The 24,605-nt window shown below is 43.9% G+C and overlaps 1 protein-coding gene across 1 annotated transcript; it reads right to left on the minus strand.

Annotated features, from left to right (window-relative positions):
* Positions 1-2,265: 2,265 nt before the first annotated feature.
* On the minus strand, positions 2,266-23,300 carry pcolce.S (procollagen C-endopeptidase enhancer S homeolog). Its single transcript, NM_001089242.1, is given in 9 exon segments — positions 2,266-2,808; positions 2,921-3,094; positions 3,369-3,455; positions 3,704-3,951; positions 4,226-4,362; positions 4,485-4,609; positions 4,740-4,998; positions 6,726-6,834; positions 23,132-23,300. Coding segments are annotated over 9 exon segments (1,353 nt in total). The 5' UTR covers positions 23,215-23,300; the 3' UTR covers positions 2,266-2,677.
* Positions 23,301-24,605: the final 1,305 nt, after the last annotated feature.

The raw sequence follows: 24,605 nt of genomic DNA on the forward strand, positions 1-24,605 counted from the left end.
GGGGCTATCAAATGGCCAATCACAGCCCTTATTTGGCACCCCAGGAACATTTTTCATGTTAGTGTTGCTTCCCAACTCCTTTTACTTCTAAGTGTTGCTCACGGGTTCAAAAGATAAGGGCATGGATTAGTGTAGTGGCTCTTGTTTGTGAAGGAATGAGGTGTATCTTGGCTATATTGTGGAAGAAGACGCTACAGGTTTTGGTGATATTATTAATATGGTTAGAGAAGGAAAGAGACTGGGGAATGATGATTCCCAAGCAGTGTGCTGAATTGACGGGTTAATTTCTTGCATCAATAGTAATGGTGTAAGAAAGAGAAGGGCTTATCTTGGGTGGAAAGACCATAAACTCAGTTTTAGCCAATTTGAGCATGAGGTGATGTTGGTTCATCCAGGAAGAGATAGCTACTAAGCAGTCTACGATCTGGGTTTGAACGTCAGAGGTTAGTGAGGGGGTGTTTAAATATATATGGATGTCATTGGCATACTGCTGATATTTAAGACCAAATTAAGCTATAAGGTCTCCTAAAGAGAGAGTGTACAAGGAGAACAAGAGAGGACCAAGTAGAGAACCTGGAAGCACCCTCACATTAAGATGAACAGGGGGAGAAGATTTGTTCACAAAAGTAACAGAGAAGGAGCATTCAGAAAGGTAGGAGGAGAACCAGGATGCAGCTTGATCACGGATACCAATTGAATGGAGAACTTGCATTAGAACAGAATGGTTAACAGTATCAAAAGCAGAAAATAAGTCCATGAGAATAGAGTAATGCCCTTTGTCCTTAGCAGTCTGGAGATCATTTGCAACTCTACATAAGGAGTCTCAGGAGAGTGTGCAGATCGAGAGCCAGACTGCAGACATTCCTAGAAAATCCATTCAGAAGGGCTACAGTGATTGCATATAAAGGAGAACTAAACTATGGTTATAGCCCGTCCCTGTTTCAGATTTCCTGTCCCCAGTTTGGAACCTCTAGGCACAGACTGTGAGTGGGCCAAGCTGTTTCCTTTGTGTTGGGTCGCAACAACCACTGAAGCAACATATTGACTGGAACTTTTCTACATATATTCAGATTAGAATGTGTGGCTGAGATATTGAGTGGGACTGGCAAGGGGGAGTGGCCAAATGTAGGGGTGTGGCATATACAAAAATTCTATCTGTGGCTTTGCTACCCTCCATATTATTGGTGACTGCCCAACTACCACTGCCACATCAGAAAGCCAGCAGGGCACTAACTTTCCCCATGTGTCTCGCTGGAGACAGCAATCCAACATTTAGTTCTGAACTGAGATTCAAAATAGGCCCCCACACTATAAAGCCCTGCTCTGTGGCCCCTCACTACAGCTAGGGTTGCCTCCTGGCCGCTAAAAATGATGCTTAATGCCAATGTTATTAATAGGAAAAAATGGCAAAACTATAGGCCAGTATTTTGTTGCAGAAAAGGTGGCGACCCTAACTGCAGCCCCTCTGGCAATAGCCTGTTCATCCTTATAGCCATTTTGTTGCTGGTCAGTTACATAGCATTTAAGTGTGCATAAATATGTATATATATATATATATACATCCTCATATTATGTAGAGAGAGCAATACAATACTACGCTGTGCCCGTAACATGAGTGTTCAATTTTGTTCCATATGTATTATAATGACACCATTTACTGCCCCACATGCAATCCCAGGGCAGCCCATAGGGGGCAGTCACCTATCCCTGTGAGAGTTCAGGGGAGCAGGGATATACTACTAGTTTATGGATTCCCCTCCTTTACTCCTGGGGTGGTCACATGATACATTCATCTCTAGCTGACCACGACCAGATTCAATCTAAGCCCCTCTTTCCACTTATACCCCGTACCCCTGTGAGAGTGACCACCATCACCCCTTAATATAACTTGTATAATGGGAAAGAATGGATTATCTGTGCTCATTGTCCCTGGGCCCCAATGCAGTCACAGCCTTGAAAGTGGGCACCCCCTGTATACCTGAGATGTTCATTGATCATGAATTTACCAGCCGTAATTATGTGCCCAAATATTCAGTACTGAGCGCTATCAAATGACACGTTCCTTTACTAGAACTTGATTGATACCAAATGTGACTGGTTTCTGCCTAGCTGTGTCATTCAAGCATAGGATTGGCTCAAGTTAGGGGAGGGAAGGAATTCTGGTACTGCAGGTCTATGGTACCACACGGGGCCCCGCTGCACCCATTCTGCCACCATGCCCAGAACTACTTCCTAGGGAAGAATGAAACATGGAGACACATCAGCACCATTCTAAGCTTTTTATTGTTCTTATCAATGGAAGGGCTGATGGGTAGATGAGGACAGAAGGCAGAGGGAATACAGAAAGAAGAGAACTAGTGGGAGGAAGGAGAGAATGAAAGCCTTTTGAAGGAAAGAAGTAATTAGAAGAAGAGCAGAAGTAGGAACAGAAGAAGCAGCAAATAAAGACATTGGGCAGAGAGGAGAGAAGAAGGACAAAGAAAGGATGTGGGACAGTCATTGAGACTGTTTGGGATGGGGGTTGTAGAGCATAATTTGGCAATGAGCAATATGAAAGGGAGTAATGCAGGATAACCTAGTTTCCAGTATAGTAGCTTATTGCCAGGGAGGCTAAGTAAGTCCAGCACCAGGATTTTGTAGATTATAAGGAACCCAGACAGGATTCAATTCAAGGTCATTAGCAGGGTTTCTTGGAGATGGCTGTTAGGATCTGATGTTGAGCAGCTTTGTGGGCAATGACAAAACTCTCAGGAACGATCCTGCCCTGTCCCTCAGCATTAACCTCTCCCATGAACAGGTAACTGGAACCTGGGGACACAGAGAGGACAAGCTTAAAATTGGTTTATAGATACTCAGCACTGCTATACAGAGCAGGAAGATTAATATCAACATGTAGCTACTTTGTGCCATTATACATTACCTTTCTTCAGGATTGGACACTTGGGACACTCATTAATAACCTTGATGCTCATGGTCTTCCCCGATTCTTGAATACTCAGTCCCTCAACCTTGAAGGTTTTGATGATGGTGACTGTTGCCAGGAGCGACTTCTCAGAATCTCCTTGTGTCAGAGAGTTCACGGTCCCTGTCACCACTACAGGAACAAGATATGGGCCGTAATAAAGAGTATAAGGGTGACTACCTCAAGAAGAAAACCCTCAGGGAGAAATTAAACACCACAGTATCTCCTAGTGGCACATATAGGTGCATAATGAGATATTTTGGGACAGATTAGGGACTTAGTCTATCTGACCAAAGTTCAGCACTAATGCAGCGTGCACGCTCCAAGAATTGTATATGGCAATTAAACAAGCCCAGCCCCCCCACACACACACATGTCAACCTATGGTTTTAACTCCACTACTTACCAAATTGATTGGCGCAGTAGTGACTCCCGAGGGTTCCGGTTTTCCTGCACTTTTGAGGGCACTTAACGGCAGATGAAGAATCTGTATCTGTAAGAATAAAACAAAACAATGGCACCATCAATCCTTGTACCCCACTTGTTCACTGTATGAAAAAACCTTCCCCCCACAGGACCAAGTCTAACATTCTGCAGAACTTGGTTCTGATTGATTCCAGCCGGGGGTGATGAAATAGTCCTAAAGTGGTTGAAAGTCTATGAGCTGGGACAGTTATCCTGTTGGGTTAATATTTCCTAAGATTATACAGTAACCTAAACAGGACTATCTGCAACAAGTACCTGGGCTCTTAGGCAGTTTGGTTGGTTTGGTTTTGGGCTCTGGAATGGTTTCAAGCTTGACTGAGGGTTTGTTACTAAGCTTGGTATCCAAAGGTGCTTTTTTTTCTGGAGCACTGGTGGAGGTTGGTGTGGTCTTTGGCACCTCCGAGGCGTCCCTCATTCTGTAGTTTACTGCAAATCCATCAGCGGTCACGCTGAGATCAGACACAAACTGGACCAGCATTTCATTGCCATCAGAGTAAATAGTTCTTAAAAACAGAAGCCAGGGAGTTAGTTCTTGGTTACACATTGCCCATACCTTACAAACATGAGTGGCGAGATAACGGATCAGGCCAATGATGTGGTTGCCTCTGAACAGGTTTGGAAATTCGGCAAAGTCATCTTTTGGTGACTATGGTTCTTTCCATGTATGGACAATTAATACAGGCAACAGCCTGTGCTTTGTATGGTGGAACCCAACATCTTTTCTCAAATTCCCATGAACCATAGCCCCTATCAAACTGTTGTGTTTTTTGAACTCACTTTGGTGAAGAATCGCCACAGAATTTGCCAATTAGCCGCGTGTTGTCAGTTTCTCCCCCGTTAAACACGGCCAGGTAGTCAAAGCGGCAATAACTGTCCCCTTCAACATCAAACTTCCCGAATGATAATTCCACCACCTGAGGGTAAAAAGAAGAGTCGGGGGCAAACACTTTAAAGGAGAAAGAGATGAGACTTTTTGAGTTAAACCTGGGATGGGATTGAGGCCCCTTCATCTGATGGGACACAAGCATCTTCTTACCTTTTCCTTTGGGGCCACAATATGCCAGGAGCAGCTGATCCCACTTGGGTAGTTATTTTCTGGCCAGTTAGGTGTGTTTATGCTTCCCTGGGGCTTTTCAAGCTTCCCCCCACATAACTGACTCTCTAAAGGAAGAAGATACTCAGTTACCAATAATGTGACCCCTGCTCAGCTAGAGACATACTGAATATCCCAGGGTCCTCCTGGCTGTCCCCCTGATGGCCTATCACATTTACTAATGACTGTGGTCCTTACCACTGGGTTGGGTGGAACCAGCACTGTACCAAGCCAAGAATCCTCGACCTGCCGTTCCATCGTCTGTTACCATCTCCAACATCATTTGTGGGCCAGTAGAGAGAAGAGCTCCTGGGCGAAATGTTCCACAGACACGGGCCAACCTCTGACCAGTCTCAAAGTGCCCATTGTAAATGTTTAGGTAGTCATAGCGGCAACTGGGATCTGCCTCCATGTCCAGCAGTCGGAACGTGAGCATCACCACGTGACCATCTGGAACCTGGAGCAGAAATGGGGGAGACACACGAACCTCAGTGCATTGGAGACTGTGCCTTGTGTGTCTCCTCCACTTACCCCCCCCACCTATCTTCTCTCCAGAATTCCTCATCCATCTTTCATCCTTCTGTCTCATTTACTCATTTACGCCCTCTCTTTTCTCCAGAATTCTTCCATATTCTCACCTTCTGTGCTGAACAGCTGCCTCTCACACACTCATCTTCCTTCTAGATTCACTCTTCCATCATCTCCTACTCTGTCTCACTCACCTCTCTTCTCTCCAGATTTACTATTTAATCTCTCTTCTCTTCCATCTTCTCTTCCATTTTTCAGTCTGGAACCACCTTCTCTTAAAGAGGAACTAAACCCTAAAAAGTAATATGGCTAAAAATACCATATTTTCTATAGTGAACTTATTGCAGGAGGCTAAAGTTTGAGCTTGTCAATAGCAGCAATGATCCAGGACTTCAAACTTGTCACAGGGGGTCACCATCTTGGAAAGTGTCTGTGACACTCACATGCTCAGTGGGCTCTGATTGGCTGTTGAGAAGCTAAGCTTAGGGCTCGTCACTAATTATCCAGCAGAAAATGAGCTTCCCTGGCTGTAACATAAGCTGATGCTACAGGTTTGCTGATTATTCAATTCTGATGCTAATTGCACTGGTTTCTGTGCTGCCATGTAGTAATTATGTGTATTAATTACTAATCAGCCTTATATTGTGACATTTCTATTCCATGTGTACTGTATATTGTGAGTGGCTCCCTAAGCTCAGTAAGTGACAGCAGCACAGAGCATGTGAATCAGTGAATCAGCAGAAAAGAAGATGGGGAGCTACTGGGGCATCTTTGGAGACACAGATCTTTACTGCTAAAGGGCTGTGGTTGCCTTGGGCTGGTACAGAAGCACAAAACATCATGTACAACATTTCTACCTACTTCTTTAGTTAGGCTTTAGTTCTCCTTTAAGCTGTCCCACTTATCCTCTTTCCAGAATTTATCTCCCTTCTTTTGTACAACACGCCATCACTCTTCTTTCCAAAATTCACCTTCCATCTTTTCTTCTTCTATCCCACTGTTTTTCTCCAGAATTCTTCCATTTTGTCTATATCTATCCTACTGTCTTCTCTCCAGAATTCATCCCTCTTTCCCACACACCTATCTCTCTTCTCTCCACAATTTTGATTCTATCTTCTGCCCCTCTGTCCCACACGCCTAGTACTTTTTTCTCCAGAATTTGTCCCATCTTCTCTCCAACTTTCCCACTTTTCTCCAGAAATCATCTTCCTTCTGTCCCACTCAACCACCTCTCTTCACACACTCTTCTTCCCTTCAGGATTATTCCTCCACCGTATCCTGGTCCCATCCCAACGATTCTTCTCTCCAGAGTTATTCTTCCATCTTCTCTTTCACACACAATAGTCTTCTTGCCAAAATTCCTCCTTCATCTTTTCCCATACTCCATCTTATTTCTACACCTCTCCAACTCACTCATCTCTCTTTTCTTTTGAATTTCTCTCTACCTTTTCTTTCCCACCCATTTCTCTGTGGGTTAGAATTGCCCTTTCATACTTCCTTCTCTTTTTGAATTCCTCCCCCGTTTTCTCCCTATCAGAAATATGTTTTGTGTTTCTCTCTAGCCTCATCTCCTTGTTCTTCTTCTAGAACCCCAGTTCAACTTTCTCCTCTCCTGCCCTAGTTCGTCCTTAGAAACGTGTTTCCCTCGCCACTTACCGTGATGTTCCACACACATTTCTTGTTAGGGGGGTAATAATTTGGAAATCCCTCGCTGCCGATGAACCCAGAATCTCCTGTGATGTCTCCACCGCACAGAAACACTGGTCTGTGAAAAGTATTAAGAGCTGTTAGTGGTGAGGGTGGTGCAAGGTAGAAATATGTTGTAGTTAATATCGGGATTTATTAGAGGGGAAGGTGCAGTAAGGTTCTACCCCCGGCCCTTTATACATGGCTTTGCCGTGGGATGCAGGTTTATGCTTGTACATGAGTAAAAGTGCTAATATCATCAGAACTAAGAGAAGAAGGTGCTGGATGAGTTTGGTATGAGGGGCTTTGGTTAAGTTTAGGTGACTTTCATGGTTAATTATTGTCAGGCAGAGGCCCCTGGGGAAGGCGCACAGTTCTACTGTAGGTTTAATGCAGAGAGACGAGGGTCCCTCCACTGTAGGACACACAAGGGAGGTTTTTTTTCAAGTTTTTTCTCTGTGACCCCCGGGGCAAACATGACATTGACGTTGTGCCAGAGATTTGCCGAGGGTCAGTAGATCTCAGCTGAATAAAGGCCTCAGTGTGAGCACAGGGATGACTCTCAGCTCCAGGCAGGGTGGGAAATGATCCAGATTAAATATAACTTGGCTCATCCAAGAGCTGCTCCGTATGTCAAACTACAACTCCCAGCAGGAAAGTACAAGATCTGATGGACGACCAGAGGCAACTGCTGACAATGGGAGCCCTCCAGATGTTCTTCAGCTCAATTGTCGCTGTTTTATAAGGAAACCTGGACAGCAGCTCAGTGCATTGGATTAACCAGTTGAGCACCAGCTGACACCACCATTCACTTTTCTTTCTGATGAATAAACTTAGAAGTGAAATCCATTGCCAATGAGACTCCATAAATAACCCTGTGAGAGGCACTTTGTGGGTTTAATTAGGGCCGCTGTGGCCCTAACATTCCTAATTGCCCATCTGGCACAAGGATTCCGTGCTGCTGCCCAGTAGACTGTCAGCTCTGGTGCCCAGCTGCCAATGACATATCTGCCACCCCTGTATCTAACCCCAACTGCACTCCATGTGCCCCCCCCCCGCCCTCTCCCCACATTCTGGTGTTTCCCATAGAAATCCATATAAAGAGAGGTCGGGATAAAACCAAAGTATGTGCGGAATTCCAGGCCAGAACAACCAGCAACACATGGAACCTGCCTGACTAGTGAAGTAATGGGGGGTCATACAATACTGCAGCCTACACGCCACACACCTGCCTAAATGCTTTGGATATTGGGGTGCACATTCCAGGGGGTCCCACATCTGCTCCGTCTCTAATACTCCCACACTCCTTTAAATGTCTTTCTGATAGAAACTACACAATGTGACTCAATAGAACATCTATAGCCTGTACAGTATATACCATGTAACTGCATCAGCACACACTCCTCTGTACTAAGCACAATTCAGCAGGAACAGTCCCTAAGTTTGCTCATAGTCTGTACAGAGAGATCCCATAAAACTATGGCAGCATAGGTATTCCCTGTACTAAGCACAATTCAGCAGGAACAGTCCCTAAGTTTGCTTATAGTCTGTACAGAGAGATCCCATAAAACTATGGCAGCATAGGTATTCCCTGTACTAAGCACAATTCAGTAGGAACAGTCCCCTATGTTTGCTCATAGTCTGTACAGAGAGATAAAACTATGACAGAATAGGTATTCCCTGTACTAAGCACAATTCAGCAGGAACAGCCCCTAAGTTTGCTCATAGTCTGTACAGAGAGATCCCATAAAACTATAGCAGCATAGGTATTCCCTGTACTAAGCACAATTCAGCAGGAACAGCCCCTAAGTTTGCTCATAGTCTGTACAGAGAGATCCCATAAAACTATGGCAGCATAGGTATTCCCTGTACTAAGCACAATTCAGCAGGAAACAGTCCCTAAGTTTGCTCATAGTCTGTACAGAGAGATCCCATAAAACTATGGCACATAGGTATTCCCTGTACTAAGCACAATTCAGCAGGAACAGTCCCCTAAGTTTGTTCATAGTCTGTACAGAGAGATCCCATAAAACTATGGCAGCATAGGTATTCCCTGTACTAAGCACAATTCAGCAGGAACAGTCCCTAAGTTTGCTCATAGTCTGTACAGAGAGATCCCATAAAACTATGGCACATAGGTATTCCCTGTACTAAGCACAATTCAGCAGGAACAGTCCCCTAAGTTTGCTCATAGTCTGTACAGAGAGAGATCCCATAAAACTATGGCAGCATAGGTATTCCCTGTACTAAGCACAATTCAGCAGGAACAGTCCCTAAGTTTGCTCATAGTCTGTACAGAGAGATCCCATAAACTATGGCAGCATAGGTATTCCCTGTACTAAGCACAATTCAGCAGGAACAGTCCCCTAAGTTTGCTCATAGTCTGTACAGAGAGATCCCATAAAACTATAGCAGCATAGGTATTCCCTGTACTAAGCACAATTCAGCAGGAACAGCCCCTAAGTTTGCTCATAGTCTGTACAGAGAGATCCCATAAAACTATGGCAGCATAGGTATTCCCTGTACTAAGCACAATTCAGTAGGAACAGTCCCTAAGTTTGCTCATAGTCTGTACAGAGAGATCCCATAAAACTATGGCACATAGGTATTCCCTGTACTAAGCACAATTCAGCAGGAACAGTCCCCTAAGTTTGCTCATAGTCTGTACAGAGAGAGATCCCATAAAACTATGGCACATAGGTATTCCCTGTACTAAGCACAATTCAGCAGGAACAGTCCCTAAGTTTGCTTATAGTCTGTACAGAGAGATCCCATAAAACTATGGCAGCATAGGTATTCCCTGTACTAAGCACAATTCAGTAGGAACAGTCCCCTATGTTTGCTCATAGTCTGTACAGAGAGATAAAACTATGACAGAATAGGTATTCCCTGTACTAAGCACAATTCAGCAGGAACAGCCCCTAAGTTTGCTCATAGTCTGTACAGAGAGATCCCATAAAACTATAGCAGCATAGGTATTCCCTGTACTAAGCACAATTCAGCAGGAACAGCCCCTAAGTTTGCTCATAGTCTGTACAGAGAGATCCCATAAAACTATGGCAGCATAGGTATTCCCTGTACTAAGCACAATTCAGCAGGAACAGTCCCTAAGTTTGCTCATAGTCTGTACAGAGAGATCCCATAAAACTATGGCACATAGGTATTCCCTGTACTAAGCACAATTCAGCAGGAACAGTCCCCTAAGTTTGTTCATAGTCTGTACAGAGAGATCCCATAAAACTATGGCAGCATAGGTATTCCCTGTACTAAGCACAATTCAGCAGGAACAGTCCCTAAGTTTGCTCATAGTCTGTACAGAGAGATCCCATAAAACTATGGCACATAGGTATTCCCTGTACTAAGCACAATTCAGCAGGAACAGTCCCCTAAGTTTGCTCATAGTCTGTACAGAGAGAGATCCCATAAAACTATGGCAGCATAGGTATTCCCTGTACTAAGCACAATTCAGCAGGAACAGTCCCTAAGTTTGCTCATAGTCTGTACAGAGAGATCCCATAAAACTATGGCAGCATAGGTATTCCCTGTACTAAGCACAATTCAGCAGGAACAGTCCCCTAAGTTTGCTCATAGTCTGTACAGAGAGATCCCATAAAACTATAGCAGCATAGGTATTCCCTGTACTAAGCACAATTCAGCAGGAACAGCCCCTAAGTTTGCTCATAGTCTGTACAGAGAGATCCCATAAAACTATGGCAGCATAGGTATTCCCTGTACTAAGCACAATTCAGTAGGAACAGTCCCTAAGTTTGCTCATAGTCTGTACAGAGAGATCCCATAAAACTATGGCACATAGGTATTCCCTGTACTAAGCACAATTCAGCAGGAACAGTCCCCTAAGTTTGCTCATAGTCTGTACAGAGAGATCCCATAAAACTATAGCAGCATAGGTATTCCCTGTACTAAGCACAATTCAGCAGGAACAGCCCCTAAGTTTGCTCATAGTCTGTACAGAGAGATCCCATAAAACTATGGCAGCATAGGTATTCCCTGTACTAAGCACAATTCAGTAGGAACAGTCCCTAAGTTTGCTCATAGTCTGTACAGAGAGATCCCATAAAACTATGGCACATAGGTATTCCCTGTACTAAGCACAATTCAGGCAGGAACAGTCCCCTAAGTTTGCTCATAGTCTGTACAGAGAGAGATCCCATAAAACTATGGCACATAGGTATTCCCTGTACTAAGCACAATTCAGCAGGAACAGTCCCTAAGTTTGCTTATAGTCTGTACAGAGAGATCCCATAAAACTATGGCAGCATAGGTATTCCCTGTACTAAGCACAATTCAGCAGGAACAGTCCCTAAGTTTGCTCATAGTCTGTACAGAGAGATCCCATAAAACTATGGCACATAGGTATTCCCTGTACTAAGCACAATTCAGCAGGAACAGTCCCCTAAGTTTGTTCATAGTCTGTACAGAGAGATCCCATAAAACTATGGCAGCATAGGTATTCCCTGTACTAAGCACAATTCAGCAGGAACAGTCCCTAAGTTTGCTCATAGTCTGTACAGAGAGATCCCATAAAACTATGGCACATAGGTATTCCCTGTACTAAGCACAATTCAGCAGGAACAGTCCCTAAGTTTGCTCATAGTCTGTACAGAGAGAGATCCCATAAAACTATGGCAGCATAGGTATTCCCTGTACTAAGCACAATTCAGCAGGAACAGTCCCTAAGTTTGCTCATAGTCTGTACAGAGAGATCCCATAAAACTATGGCAGCATAGGTATTCCCTGTACTAAGCACAATTCAGCAGGAACAGTCCCCTAAGTTTGCTCATAGTCTGTACAGAGAGATCCCATAAAACTATAGCCAGCATAGGTATTCCCTGTACTAAGCACAATTCAGCAGGAACAGCCCCTAAGTTTGCTCATAGTCTGTACAGAGAGATCCCATAAAACTATGGCAGCATAGGTATTCCCTGTACTAAGCACAATTCAGTAGGAACAGTCCCTAAGTTTGCTCATAGTCTGTACAGAGAGATCCCATAAAACTATGGCACATAGGTATTCCCTGTACTAAGCACAATTCAGCAGGAACAGTCCCCTAAGTTTGCTCATAGTCTGTACAGAGAGAGATCCCATAAAACTATGGCACATAGGTATTCCCTGTACTAAGCACAATTCAGCAGGAACAGTCCCTAAGTTTGCTTATAGTCTGTACAGAGAGATCCCATAAAACTATGGCAGCATAGGTATTCCCTGTACTAAGCACAATTCAGTAGGAACAGTCCCCTATGTTTGCTCATAGTCTGTACAGAGAGATAAAACTATGACAGAATAGGTATTCCCTGTACTAAGCACAATTCAGCAGGAACAGCCCCTAAGTTTGCTCATAGTCTGTACAGAGAGATCCCATAAAACTATAGCAGCATAGGTATTCCCTGTACTAAGCACAATTCAGCAGGAACAGCCCCTAAGTTTGCTCATAGTCTGTACAGAGAGATCCCATAAAACTATGGCAGCATAGGTATTCCCTGTACTAAGCACAATTCAGCAGGAACAGTCCCTAAGTTTGCTCATAGTCTGTACAGAGAGATCCCATAAAACTATGGCACATAGGTATTCCCTGTACTAAGCACAATTCAGCAGGAACAGTCCCCTAAGTTTGTTCATAGTCTGTACAGAGAGATCCCATAAAACTATGGCAGCATAGGTATTCCCTGTACTAAGCACAATTCAGCAGGAACAGTCCCTAAGTTTGCTCATAGTCTGTACAGAGAGATCCCATAAAAACTATGGCACATAGGTATTCCCTGTACTAAGCACAATTCAGCAGGAACAGTCCCCTAAGTTTGCTCATAGTCTGTACAGAGAGAGATCCCATAAAACTATGGCAGCATAGGTATTCCCTGTACTAAGCACAATTCAGCAGGAACAGTCCCTAAGTTTGCTCATAGTCTGTACAGAGAGATCCCATAAAACTATGGCAGCATAGGTATTCCCTGTACTAAGCACAATTCAGCAGGAACAGTCCCCTAAGTTTGCTCATAGTCTGTACAGAGAGATCCCATAAAACTATAGCAGCATAGGTATTCCCTGTACTAAGCACAATTCAGCAGGAACAGCCCCTAAGTTTGCTCGTAGTCTGTACAGAGAGATCCCATAAAACTATGGCAGCATAGGTATTCCCTGTACTAAGCACAATTCAGTAGGAACAGTCCCTAAGTTTGCTCATAGTCTGTACAGAGAGATCCCATAAAACTATGGCACATAGGTATTCCCTGTACTAAGCACAATTCAGCAGGAACAGTCCCCTAAGTTTGCTCATAGTCTGTACAGAGAGATCCCATAAAACTATAGCAGCATAGGTATTCCCTGTACTAAGCACAATTCAGCAGGAACAGCCCTAAGTTTGCTCATAGTCTGTACAGAGAGATCCCATAAAACTATGGCAGCATAGGTATTCCCTGTACTAAGCACAATTCAGTAGGAACAGTCCCTAAGTTTGCTCATAGTCTGTACAGAGAGATCCCATAAAACTATGGCACATAGGTATTCCCTGTACTAAGCACAATTCAGCAGGAACAGTCCCCTAAGTTTGCTCATAGTCTGTACAGAGAGAGATCCCATAAAACTATGGCACATAGGTATTCCCTGTACTAAGCACAATTCAGCAGGAACAGTCCCTAAGTTTGCTTATAGTCTGTACAGAGAGATCCCATAAAACTATGGCAGCATAGGTATTCCCTGTACTAAGCACAATTCAGTAGGAACAGTCCCCTATGTTTGCTCATAGTCTGTACAGAGAGATAAAACTATGACAGAATAGGTATTCCCTGTACTAAGCACAATTCAGCAGGAACAGCCCCTAAGTTTGCTCATAGTCTGTACAGAGAGATCCCATAAAACTATAGCCAGCATAGGTATTCCCTGTACTAAGCACAATTCAGCAGAACAGCCCCTAAGTTTGCTCATAGTCTGTACAGAGAGATCCCATAAACTATGGCAGCATAGGTATCCCTGTACTAAGCACAATTCAGCAGGAACAGTCCCCTAAGTTTGCTCATAGTCTGTACAGAGAGATCCCATAAAACTATGGCACATAGGTATTCCCTGTACTAAGCACAATTCAGCAGGAACAGTCCCCTAAGTTTGCTCATAGTCTGTACAGAGAGAGATCCCATAAAACTATGGCAGCATAGGTATTCCCTGTACTAAGCACAATTCAGCAGGAACAGTCCCTAAGTTTGCTCATAGTCTGTACAGAGAGATCCCATAAAACTATGGCAGCATAGGTATTCCCTGTACTAAGCACAATTCAGCAGGAACAGTCCCTAAGTTTGCTCATAGTCTGTACAGAGAGATCCCATAAAACTATAGCAGCATAGGTATTCCCTGTACTAAGCACAATTCAGCAGGAACAGCCCCTAAGTTTGCTCATAGTCTGTACAGAGAGATCCCATAAAACTATGGCAGCATAGGTATTCCCTGTACTAAGCACAATTCAGTAGGAACAGTCCCTAAGTTTGCTCATAGTCTGTACAGAGAGATCCCATAAAACTATGGCACATAGGTATTCCCTGTACTAAGCACAATTCAGCAGGAACAGTCCCCTAAGTTTGCTCATAGTCTGTACAGAGAGATCCCATAAAACTATAGCAGCATAGGTATTCCCTGTACTAAGCACAATTCAGCAGGAACAGCCCCTAAGTTTGCTCATAGTCTGTACAGGAGAGATCCCATAAAACTATGGCAGCATAGGTATTCCCTGTACTAAGCACAATTCAGTAGGAACAGTTCCCTAAGTTTGCTCATAGTCTGTACAGAGAGATCCCATAAACTATGGCACATAGGTATTCCCTGTACTAAGCACAATTCAGCAGGAACAGTCCCCTAAGTTTGCTCATAGTCTGTACAGAGAGAGATCCCATAAAACTATGGCACATAGGTATTCCCTGTACTAAGCACAATTCAGCAGGAACAGTCCCTAAGTTTGCTTATAGTCTGTACAGAGAGATCCCATAAAACTATGGCAGCATAGGTATTCCCTGTACTAAGCACAATTCAGTAGGAACAGTCCCCTATGTTTGCTCATAGTCTGTACAGAGAGATAAAACTATGACAGAATAGGTATTCCCTGTACTAAGCACAATTCAGCAGGAACAGCCCCTAAGTTTGCTCATATCTGTACAGAGAGATCCCATAAAACTATAGCAGCATAGGTATTCCCTGTACTAAGCACAATTCAGCAGGAACAGCCCCTAAGTTTGCTCATAGTCTGTACAGAGAGATCCCATAAAACTATGGCAGCATAGGTATTCCCTGTACTAAGCACAATTCAGCAGGAACAGTCCCTAAGTTTGCTCATAGTCTGTACAGAGAGATCCCATAAAACTATGGCACATAGGTATTCCCTGTACTAAGCACAATTCAGCAGGAACAGTCCCCTAAGTTTGTTCATAGTCTGTACAGAGAGATCCCATAAAACTATGGCAGCATAGGTATTCCCTGTACTAAGCACAATTCAGCAGGAACAGTCCCTTAAGTTTGCTCATAGTCTGTACAGAGAGATCCCATAAAACTATGGCACATAGGTATTCCCTGTACTAAGCACAATTCAGCAGGAACAGTCCCCTAAGTTTGCTCATAGTCTGTACAGAGAGAGATCCCATAAAACTATGGCAGCATAGGTATTCCCTGTACTAAGCACAATTCAGCAGGAACAGTCCCTAAGTTTGCTCATAGTCTGTACAGAGAGATCCCATAAAACTATGGCAGCATAGGTATTCCCTGTACTAAGCACAATTCAGCAGGAACAGTCCCCTAAGTTTGCTCATAGTCTGTACAGAGAGATCCCATAAAACTATAGCAGCATAGGTATTCCCTGTACTAAGCACAATTCAGCAGGAACAGCCCCTAAGTTTGCTCATAGTCTGTACAGAGAGATCCCATAAAACTATGGCAGCATAGGTATTCCCTGTACTAAGCACAATTCAGTAGGAACAGTCCCTAAGTTTGCTCATAGTCTGTACAGAGAGATCCCATAAAACTATGGCACATAGGTATTCCCTGTACTAAGCACAATTCAGCAGGAACAGTCCCCTAAGTTTGCTCATAGTCTGTACAGAGAGATCCCATAAAACTATAGCAGCATAGGTATTCCCTGTACTAAGCACAATTCAGCAGGAACAGCCCCTAAGTTTGCTCATAGTCTGTACAGAGAGATCCCATAAAACTATGGCAGCATAGGTATTCCCTGTACTAAGCACAATTCAGTAGGAACAGTCCCTAAGTTTGCTCATAGTCTGTACAGAGAGATCCCATAAAACTATGGCACATAGGTATTCCCTGTACTAAGCACAATTCAGCAGGAACAGTCCCCTAAGTTTGCTCATAGTCTGTACAGAGAGAGATCCCATAAAACTATGGCACATAGGTATTCCCTGTACTAAGCACAATTCAGCAGGAACAGTCCCTAAGTTTGCTTATAGTCTGTACAGAGAGATCCCATAAAACTATGGCAGCATAGGTATTCCCTGTACTAAGCACAATTCAGCAGGAACAGTTCCCTAAGTTTGCTCATAGTCTGTACAGAGAGATCCCATAAAACTATGGCACATAGGTATTCCCTGTACTAAGCACAATTCAGCAGGAACAGTCCCCTAAGTTTGTTCATAGTCTGTACAGAGAGATCCCATAAAACTATGGCAGCATAGGTATTCCCTGTACTAAGCACAATTCAGCAGGAACAGTCCCTAAGTTTGCTCATAGTCTGTACAGAGAGATCCCATAAAACTATGGCACATAGGTATTCCCTGTACTAAGCACAATTCAGCAGGAACAGTCCCCTAAGTTTGCTCATAGTCTGTACAGAGAGAGATCCCATAAAACTATGGCAGCATAGGTATTCCCTGTACTAAGCACAATTCAGCAGGAACAGTCCCTAAGTTTGCTCATAGTCTGTACAGAGAGATCCCATAAAACTATGGCAGCATAGGTATTCCCTGTACTAAGCACAATTCAGCAGGAACAGTCCCCTAAGTTTGCTCATAGTCTGTACAGAGAGATCCCATAAAACTATAGCAGCATAGGTATTCCCTGTACTAAGCACAATTCAGCAGGAACAGCCCCTAAGTTTGCTCATAGTCTGTACAGAGAGATCCCATAAAACTATGGCAGCATAGGTATTCCCTGTACTAAGCACAATTCAGTAGGAACAGTCCCTAAGTTTGCTCATAGTCTGTACAGAGAGATCCCATAAAACTATGGCACATAGGTATTCCCTGTACTAAGCACAATTCAGCAGGAACAGTCCCCTAAGTTTGCTCATAGTCTGTACAGAGAGAGATCCCATAAAACTATGGCACATAGGTATTCCCTGTACTAAGCACAATTCAGCAGGAACAGTCCCTAAGTTTGCTTATAGTCTGTACAGAGAGATCCCATAAAACTATGGCAGCATAGGTATTCCCTGTACTAAGCACAATTCAGTAGGAACAGTCCCCTATGTTTGCTCATAGTCTGTACAGAGAGATAAAACTATGACAGAATAGGTATTCCCTGTACTAAGCACAATTCAGCAGGAACAGCCCCTAAGTTTGCTCATAGTCTGTACAGAGAGATCCCATAAAACTATAGCAGCATAGGTATTCCCTGTACTAAGCACAATTCAGCAGGAACAGCCCCTAAGTTTGCTCATAGTCTGTACAGAGAGATCCCATAAAACTATGGCAGCATAGGTATTCCCTGTACTAAGCACAATTCAGCAGGAACAGTCCCTAAGTTTGCTCATAGTCTGTACAGAGAGATCCCATAAAACTATGGCACATAGGTATTCCCTGTACTAAGCACAATTCAGCAGGAACAGTCCCCTAAGTTTGTTCATAGTCTGTACAGAGAGATCCCATAAAACTATGGCAGCATAGGTATTCCCTGTACTAAGCACAATTCAGCAGGAACAGTCCCTAAGTTTGCTCATAGTCTGTACAGAGAGATCCCATAAAACTATGGCACATAGGTATTCCCTGTACTAAGCACAATTCAGCAGGAACAGTCCCCTAAGTTTGCTCATAGTCTGTACAGAGAGAGATCCCATAAAACTATGGCAGCATAGGTATTCCCTGTACTAAGCACAATTCAGCAGGAACAGTCCCTAAGTTTGCTCATAGTCTGTACAGAGAGATCCCATAAAACTATGGCAGCATAGGTATTCCCTGTACTAAGCACAATTCAGCAGGAACAGTCCCCTAAGTTTGCTCATAGTCTGTACAGAGAGATCCCATAAAACTATAGCAGCATAGGTATTCCCTGTACTAAGCACAATTCAGCAGGAACAGCCCCTAAGTTTGCTCATAGTCTGTACAGAGAGATCCCATAAAACTATGGCAGCATAGGTATTCCCTGTACTAAGCACAATTCAGTAGGAACAGTCCCTAAGTTTGCTCATAGTCTGTACAGAGAGATCCCATAAAACTATGGCACATAGGTATTCCCTGTACTAAGCACAATTCAGCAGGAACAGTCCCCTAAGTTTGCTCATAGTCTGTACAGAGAGATCCCATAAAACTATAGCAGCATAGGTATTCCCTGTACTAAGCACAATTCAGCAGGAACAGCCCCTAAGTTTGCTCATAGTCTGTACAGAGAGATCCCATAAAACTATGGCAGCATAGGTATTCCCTGTACTAAGCACAATTCAGTAGGAACAGTCCCTAAGTTTGCTCATAGTCTGTACAGAGAGATCCCATAAAACTATGGCACATAGGTATTCCCTGTACTAAGCACAATTCAGCAGGAACAGTCCCCTAAGTTTGCTCATAGTCTGTACAGAGAGAGATCCCATAAAACTATGGCACATAGGTATTCCCTGTACTAAGCACAATTCAGCAGGAACAGTCCCTAAGTTTGCTTATAGTCTGTACAGAGAGATCCCATAAAACTATGGCAGCATAGGTATTCCCTGTACTAAGCACAATTCAGTAGGAACAGTCCCCTATGTTTGCTCATAGTCTGTACAGAGAGATAAAACTATGACAGAATAGGTATTCCCTGTACTAAGCACAATTCAGCAGGAACAGCCCCTAAGTTTGCTCATAGTCTGTACAGAGAGATCCCATAAAACTATAGCAGCATAGGTATTCCCTGTACTAAGCACAATTCAGCAGGAACAGCCCCTAAGTTTGCTCATAGTCTGTACAGAGAGATCCCATAAAACTATGGCAGCATAGGTATTCCCTGTACTAAGCACAATTCAGCAGGAACAGTCCCTAAGTTTGCTCATAGTCTGTACAGAGAGATCCCATAAAACTATGGCACATAGGTATTCCCTGTACTAAGCACAATTCAGCAGGAACAGTCCCCTAAGTTTGTTCATAGTCTGTACAGAGAGATCCCATAAAACTATGGCAGCATAGGTATTCCCTGTACTAAGCACAATTCAGCAGGAACAGTCCCTAAGTTTGCTCATAGTCTGTACAGAGAGATCCCATAAAACTATGGCACATAGGTATTCCCTGTACTAAGCACAATTCAGCAGGAACAGTCCCCTAAGTTTGCTCATAGTCTGTACAGAGAGAGATCCCATAAAACTATGGCAGCATAGGTATTCCCTGTACTAAGCACAATTCAGCAGGAACAGTCCCTAAGTTTGCTCATAGTCTGTACAGAGAGATCCCATAAAACTATGGCAGCATAGGTATTCCCTGTACTAAGCACAATTCAGCAGGAACAGTCCCCTAAGTTTGCTCATAGTCTGTACAGAGAGATCCCATAAAACTATAGCAGCATAGGTATTCCCTGTACTAAGCACAATTCAGCAGGAACAGCCCCTAAGTTTGCTCATAGTCTGTACAGAGAGATCCCATAAAACTATGGCAGCATAGGTATTCCCTGTACTAAGCACAATTCAGTAGGAACAGTCCCTAAGTTTGCTCATAGTCTGTACAGAGAGATCCCATAAAACTATGGCACATAGGTATTCCCTGTACTAAGCACAATTCAGCAGGAACAGTCCCCTAAGTTTGCTCATAGTCTGTACAGAGAGATCCCATAAAACTATAGCAGCATAGGTATTCCCTGTACTAAGCACAATTCAGCAGGAACAGCCCCTAAGTTTGCTCATAGTCTGTACAGAGAGATCCCATAAAACTATGGCAGCATAGGTATTCCCTGTACTAAGCACAATTCAGTAGGAACAGTCCCTAAGTTTGCTCATAGTCTGTACAGAGAGATCCCATAAAACTATGGCACATAGGTATTCCCTGTACTAAGCACAATTCAGCAGGAACAGTCCCCTAAGTTTGCTCATAGTCTGTACAGAGAGAGATCCCATAAAACTATGGCACATAGGTATTCCCTGTACTAAGCACAATTCAGCAGGAACAGTCCCTAAGTTTGCTTATAGTCTGTACAGAGAGATCCCATAAAACTATGGCAGCATAGGTATTCCCTGTACTAAGCACAATTCAGTAGGAACAGTCCCCTATGTTTGCTCATAGTCTGTACAGAGAGATAAAACTATGACAGAATAGGTATTCCCTGTACTAAGCACAATTCAGCAGGAACAGCCCCTAAGTTTGCTCATAGTCTGTACAGAGAGATCCCATAAAACTATAGCAGCATAGGTATTCCCTGTACTAAGCACAATTCAGCAGGAACAGCCCCTAAGTTTGCTCATAGTCTGTACAGAGAGATCCCATAAAACTATGGCAGCATAGGTATTCCCTGTACTAAGCACAATTCAGCAGGAACAGTCCCTAAGTTTGCTCATAGTCTGTACAGAGAGATCCCATAAAACTATGGCACATAGGTATTCCCTGTACTAAGCACAATTCAGCAGGAACAGTCCCCTAAGTTTGTTCATAGTCTGTACAGAGAGATCCCATAAAACTATGGCAGCATAGGTATTCCCTGTACTAAGCACAATTCAGCAGGAACAGTCCCTAAGTTTGCTCATAGTCTGTACAGAGAGATCCCATAAAACTATGGCACATAGGTATTCCCTGTACTAAGCACAATTCAGCAGGAACAGTCCCCTAAGTTTGCTCATAGTCTGTACAGAGAGAGATCCCATAAAACTATGGCAGCATAGGTATTCCCTGTACTAAGCACAATTCAGCAGGAACAGTCCCTAAGTTTGCTCATAGTCTGTACAGAGAGATCCCATAAAACTATGGCAGCATAGGTATTCCCTGTACTAAGCACAATTCAGCAGGAACAGTCCCCTAAATTTGCTCATAGTCTGTACAGAGAGATCCCATAAAACTATAGCAGCATAGGTATTCCCTGTACTAAGCACAATTCAGCAGGAACAGCCCCTAAGTTTGCTCATAGTCTGTACAGAGAGATCCCATAAAACTATGGCAGCATAGGTATTCCCTGTACTAAGCACAATTCAGTAGGAACAGTCCCTAAGTTTGCTCATAGTCTGTACAGAGAGATCCCATAAAACTATGGCACATAGGTATTCCCTGTACTAAGCACAATTCAGCAGGAACAGTCCCTAAGTTTGCTCATAGTCTGTACAGAGAGATCCCATAAAACTATGGCACATAGGTATTCCCTGTACTAAGCACAATTCAGCAGGAACAGTCCCTAAGTTTGCTTATAGTCTGTACAGAGAGATCCCATAAAACTATGGCACATAGGTATTCCCTGTACTAAGCACAATTCAGCAGGAACAGTCCCTAAGTTTGCTCATAGTCTGTACAGAGAGATCCCATAAAACTATGGTACATAGGTATTCCCTGTACTAAGCACAATTCAGCAGGAACAGCCCCTAAGTTTGCTCATAGTCTGTACAGAGAGATCCCATAAAACTATGGCAGCATAGGTATTCCCTGTACTAAGCACAATTCAGCAGGAACAGTCCCTAAGTTTGCTCATAGTCTGTACAGAGAGATCCCATAAAACTATGGCAGCATAGGTATTCCCTGTACTAAGCACAATTCAGCAGGAACAGTCCCTAAGTTTGCTCATAGTCTGTACAGAGAGATCCCATAAAACTATGGCAGCTGTGATGCCCCCACCTCTCAGACTGGGGTGTTGCCTGTGAGTAGCAATGGGATCTGTTCCTATTGGGATCCAGGGCTCCTTCCTATTTCTTTCTGTTCAAGCCCCTCCACTGCGCTGGTGAGATGGCTCGCGGAGAGCTTCGTTTTCTGAAGTCACCCGAAGGAAAAGTCGGGGCAACTTCAAAAAACTAAGCTCTCCGCGAGCCATCTCACCAGCGATTTCCATTCTAGTCGGCGGGAAGGCAGTTTGGGGAGATTTGTCGCCAGATGAGTAATCTCCCCTAATCTGACTGTGTGTCTCTGCCCATAGGACTGGCCCAAAAAACCTTGTCTGGCCCTAAATGCCAGTGGACTAATAAACTGACACTCAGGAGACTTTTATATCCCTCGTCCGGCCAGTGACATCCCAGTTGTTAAATAGGGGCTGGGGGGACGGGAGGGGGACAGGGCAAAGTGTGAATAAACATTTGTTCACTGGGACATTACACAAACGGTGTCCCTGACCCCAAATTCTCTCCCCCAGCAAATTCCACCCCACCCCCTTTATCTGTGCCTATATATTATACACTTACATTATGTGCATATATGATATGGGGGTGACAGGGGAAAGATGGGGGGCTGTGCCTATATATTATACACTTACATTATGTGCATATATGATATGGGGGTGACAGGGGAAAGATGGGGGGCTGTGCCTATATATTATACACTTACATTATGTGCATATATGATATGGGGGTGACAGGGGAAAGATGGGGGGCTGTGCCTATATATTATACACTTACATTATGTGCATATATGATATGGGGGTGACAGGGGAAAGATGGGGGGCTGTGCCTATATATTATACACTTACATTATGTGCATATATGATATGGGGGTGACAGAGGAAAGATGGGGGGCTGTGCCTATATATTATACACTTACATTATGTGCATATATGATATGGGGGTGACAGAGGAAAGATGGGGGGCTGTGCCTATATATTATACACTTACATTATGTGCATATATGATATGGGGGTGACAGAGGAAAGATGGGGGGCTGTGCCTATATATTATACACTTACATTATGTGAATATATGATATGGGGGTGACAGGGGAAAGATGGGGGGCTGTGCCTATATATTATACACTTACATTATGTGCATATATGATATGGGGGTGACAGAGGAAAGATGGGGGGCTGTGCCTATATATTATACACTTACATTATGTGCATATATGATATGGGGGTGACAGGGGAAAGATGGGGGTATATCTGTGCCTATATATTATACACTTACATTATGTGCATATATGATATGGGGGTGCCTATATATTATACAGTTACACAACATACACACATTGGGTTTCGTGGGGCAATAAGAGAGTAAGTTTGCTCCCCAGTAGGGCCCTTACCTGGTGTAGTTGTTGGTGTCAGAGTTCTGAGCCCGGGACAGTCCCAGTACAAGTGAGAGACAGAGGAGGAGAGTCCGGCCCATGCTGCTCGGGGAATGTCTGCGTGGAACAGTCGTGGAACAGTCGCAGTGTGAGTGTGAGTGTGAGTGGGGGGAAGTCACAATATCAGTGGAGGGGAAGCAGCGTGACAGCTCCAGTAACAGACAATGAGATGGGGGAGAGATCTGAGTAACTTGGCTGCAAAGTGTCAGGGGGAGGTTTGGGGAGGGGCTAATGGGACCCAGATGTGCAGTCTGTCCTACTGTATGAATAGAGCTCCGCCCACATTCCTGTGTCACTCTCACCATCATCATATCTACTGACTGTCAGTCCTATATAACTGGCACCCCACAACTATAGCAGGGGACACCCCAATGTTTCTATATATCTGTAACCTTGTTATGAGCTAAGGGGGCCCAGTCTGAAGGTCAGTTAGGGGGAGATTTGGGGTGAGTGTTTATTTGTACCCTGGGTACCCCTGGAACTATAGCGGGGTGACACCCCAATGTTTCTATATATCTGTAACCTTGTTATGAGCTAAGGGGGCCTAGTCTGAAGGTCAGTTAGGGGGAGATTTGGGGTGAGTGCTTATTTGTACCCTGGGTACCCCTGGAACTATAGCAGGGTGACACCCCAATGTTTCTATATAAATCTGTAACCTTGTTATGAGCTAAGGGGGCCCAGTCTGAAGGTCAGTTAGGGGGAGATTTGGGGTGAGTGTTTATTTGTACCCTGGGTACCCCTGGAACTATAGCAGGGTGACACCCCAATGTTTCTATATATCTGTAACCTTGTTATGAGCTAAGGGGGCCCAGTCTGAAGGTCAGTTAGGGGGAGATTTGGGGTGAGTGCTTATTTGTGCCCTGGGTACCCCTGGAACTATAGCAGGGTGACTGTTACCCCAATGTTTCTATATATCTGTAACCTTGTTATGAGCTCAGGGGGCCCAGTCTGAAGGTCAGTTAGGGGGAGATTTGGGGTGAGTGCTTATTTGTACCCTGGGTACCCCTGGAACTATAGTAGGGTGGCTGTTACTTTTATATTCTGGACCCTGTAGTAGTAATACACAAAACATTCACAGCCGCTGGAAGTAGAACAAACCTTACTAAGGAGGACAACATGGCTGAACTGCCAACAAGTTGGGAGAAAGAACAGATAGAGAGGCAGATACTTGGGAAACAGCAGAGAGACACATCTCAGTTTAACATGTAACATCCCTCCCTTCTGAGAGAACATAATCCTCTAGGTGGCGGGGCCTTTAAATGACCCTTTTGAGCTGCTCCATTGGGACACTGATAACGTCTCCTTGTGGACTGGTGCAAGAGAAGCGGAGCGGCGTGGTGGGCGTCCCCTCTGCACCACTAGACCACCAGGGTTAGTCTATTTCATTACACAGGACTTAGCAGGGGAATGGAGGTTGGTCTGGCCAGGAACA

Source organism: Xenopus laevis, chromosome 3S (genome assembly GCF_017654675.1).
Source record: "Xenopus laevis strain J_2021 chromosome 3S, Xenopus_laevis_v10.1, whole genome shotgun sequence".
Lineage (NCBI taxonomy): Eukaryota > Metazoa > Chordata > Amphibia > Anura > Pipidae > Xenopus > Xenopus laevis.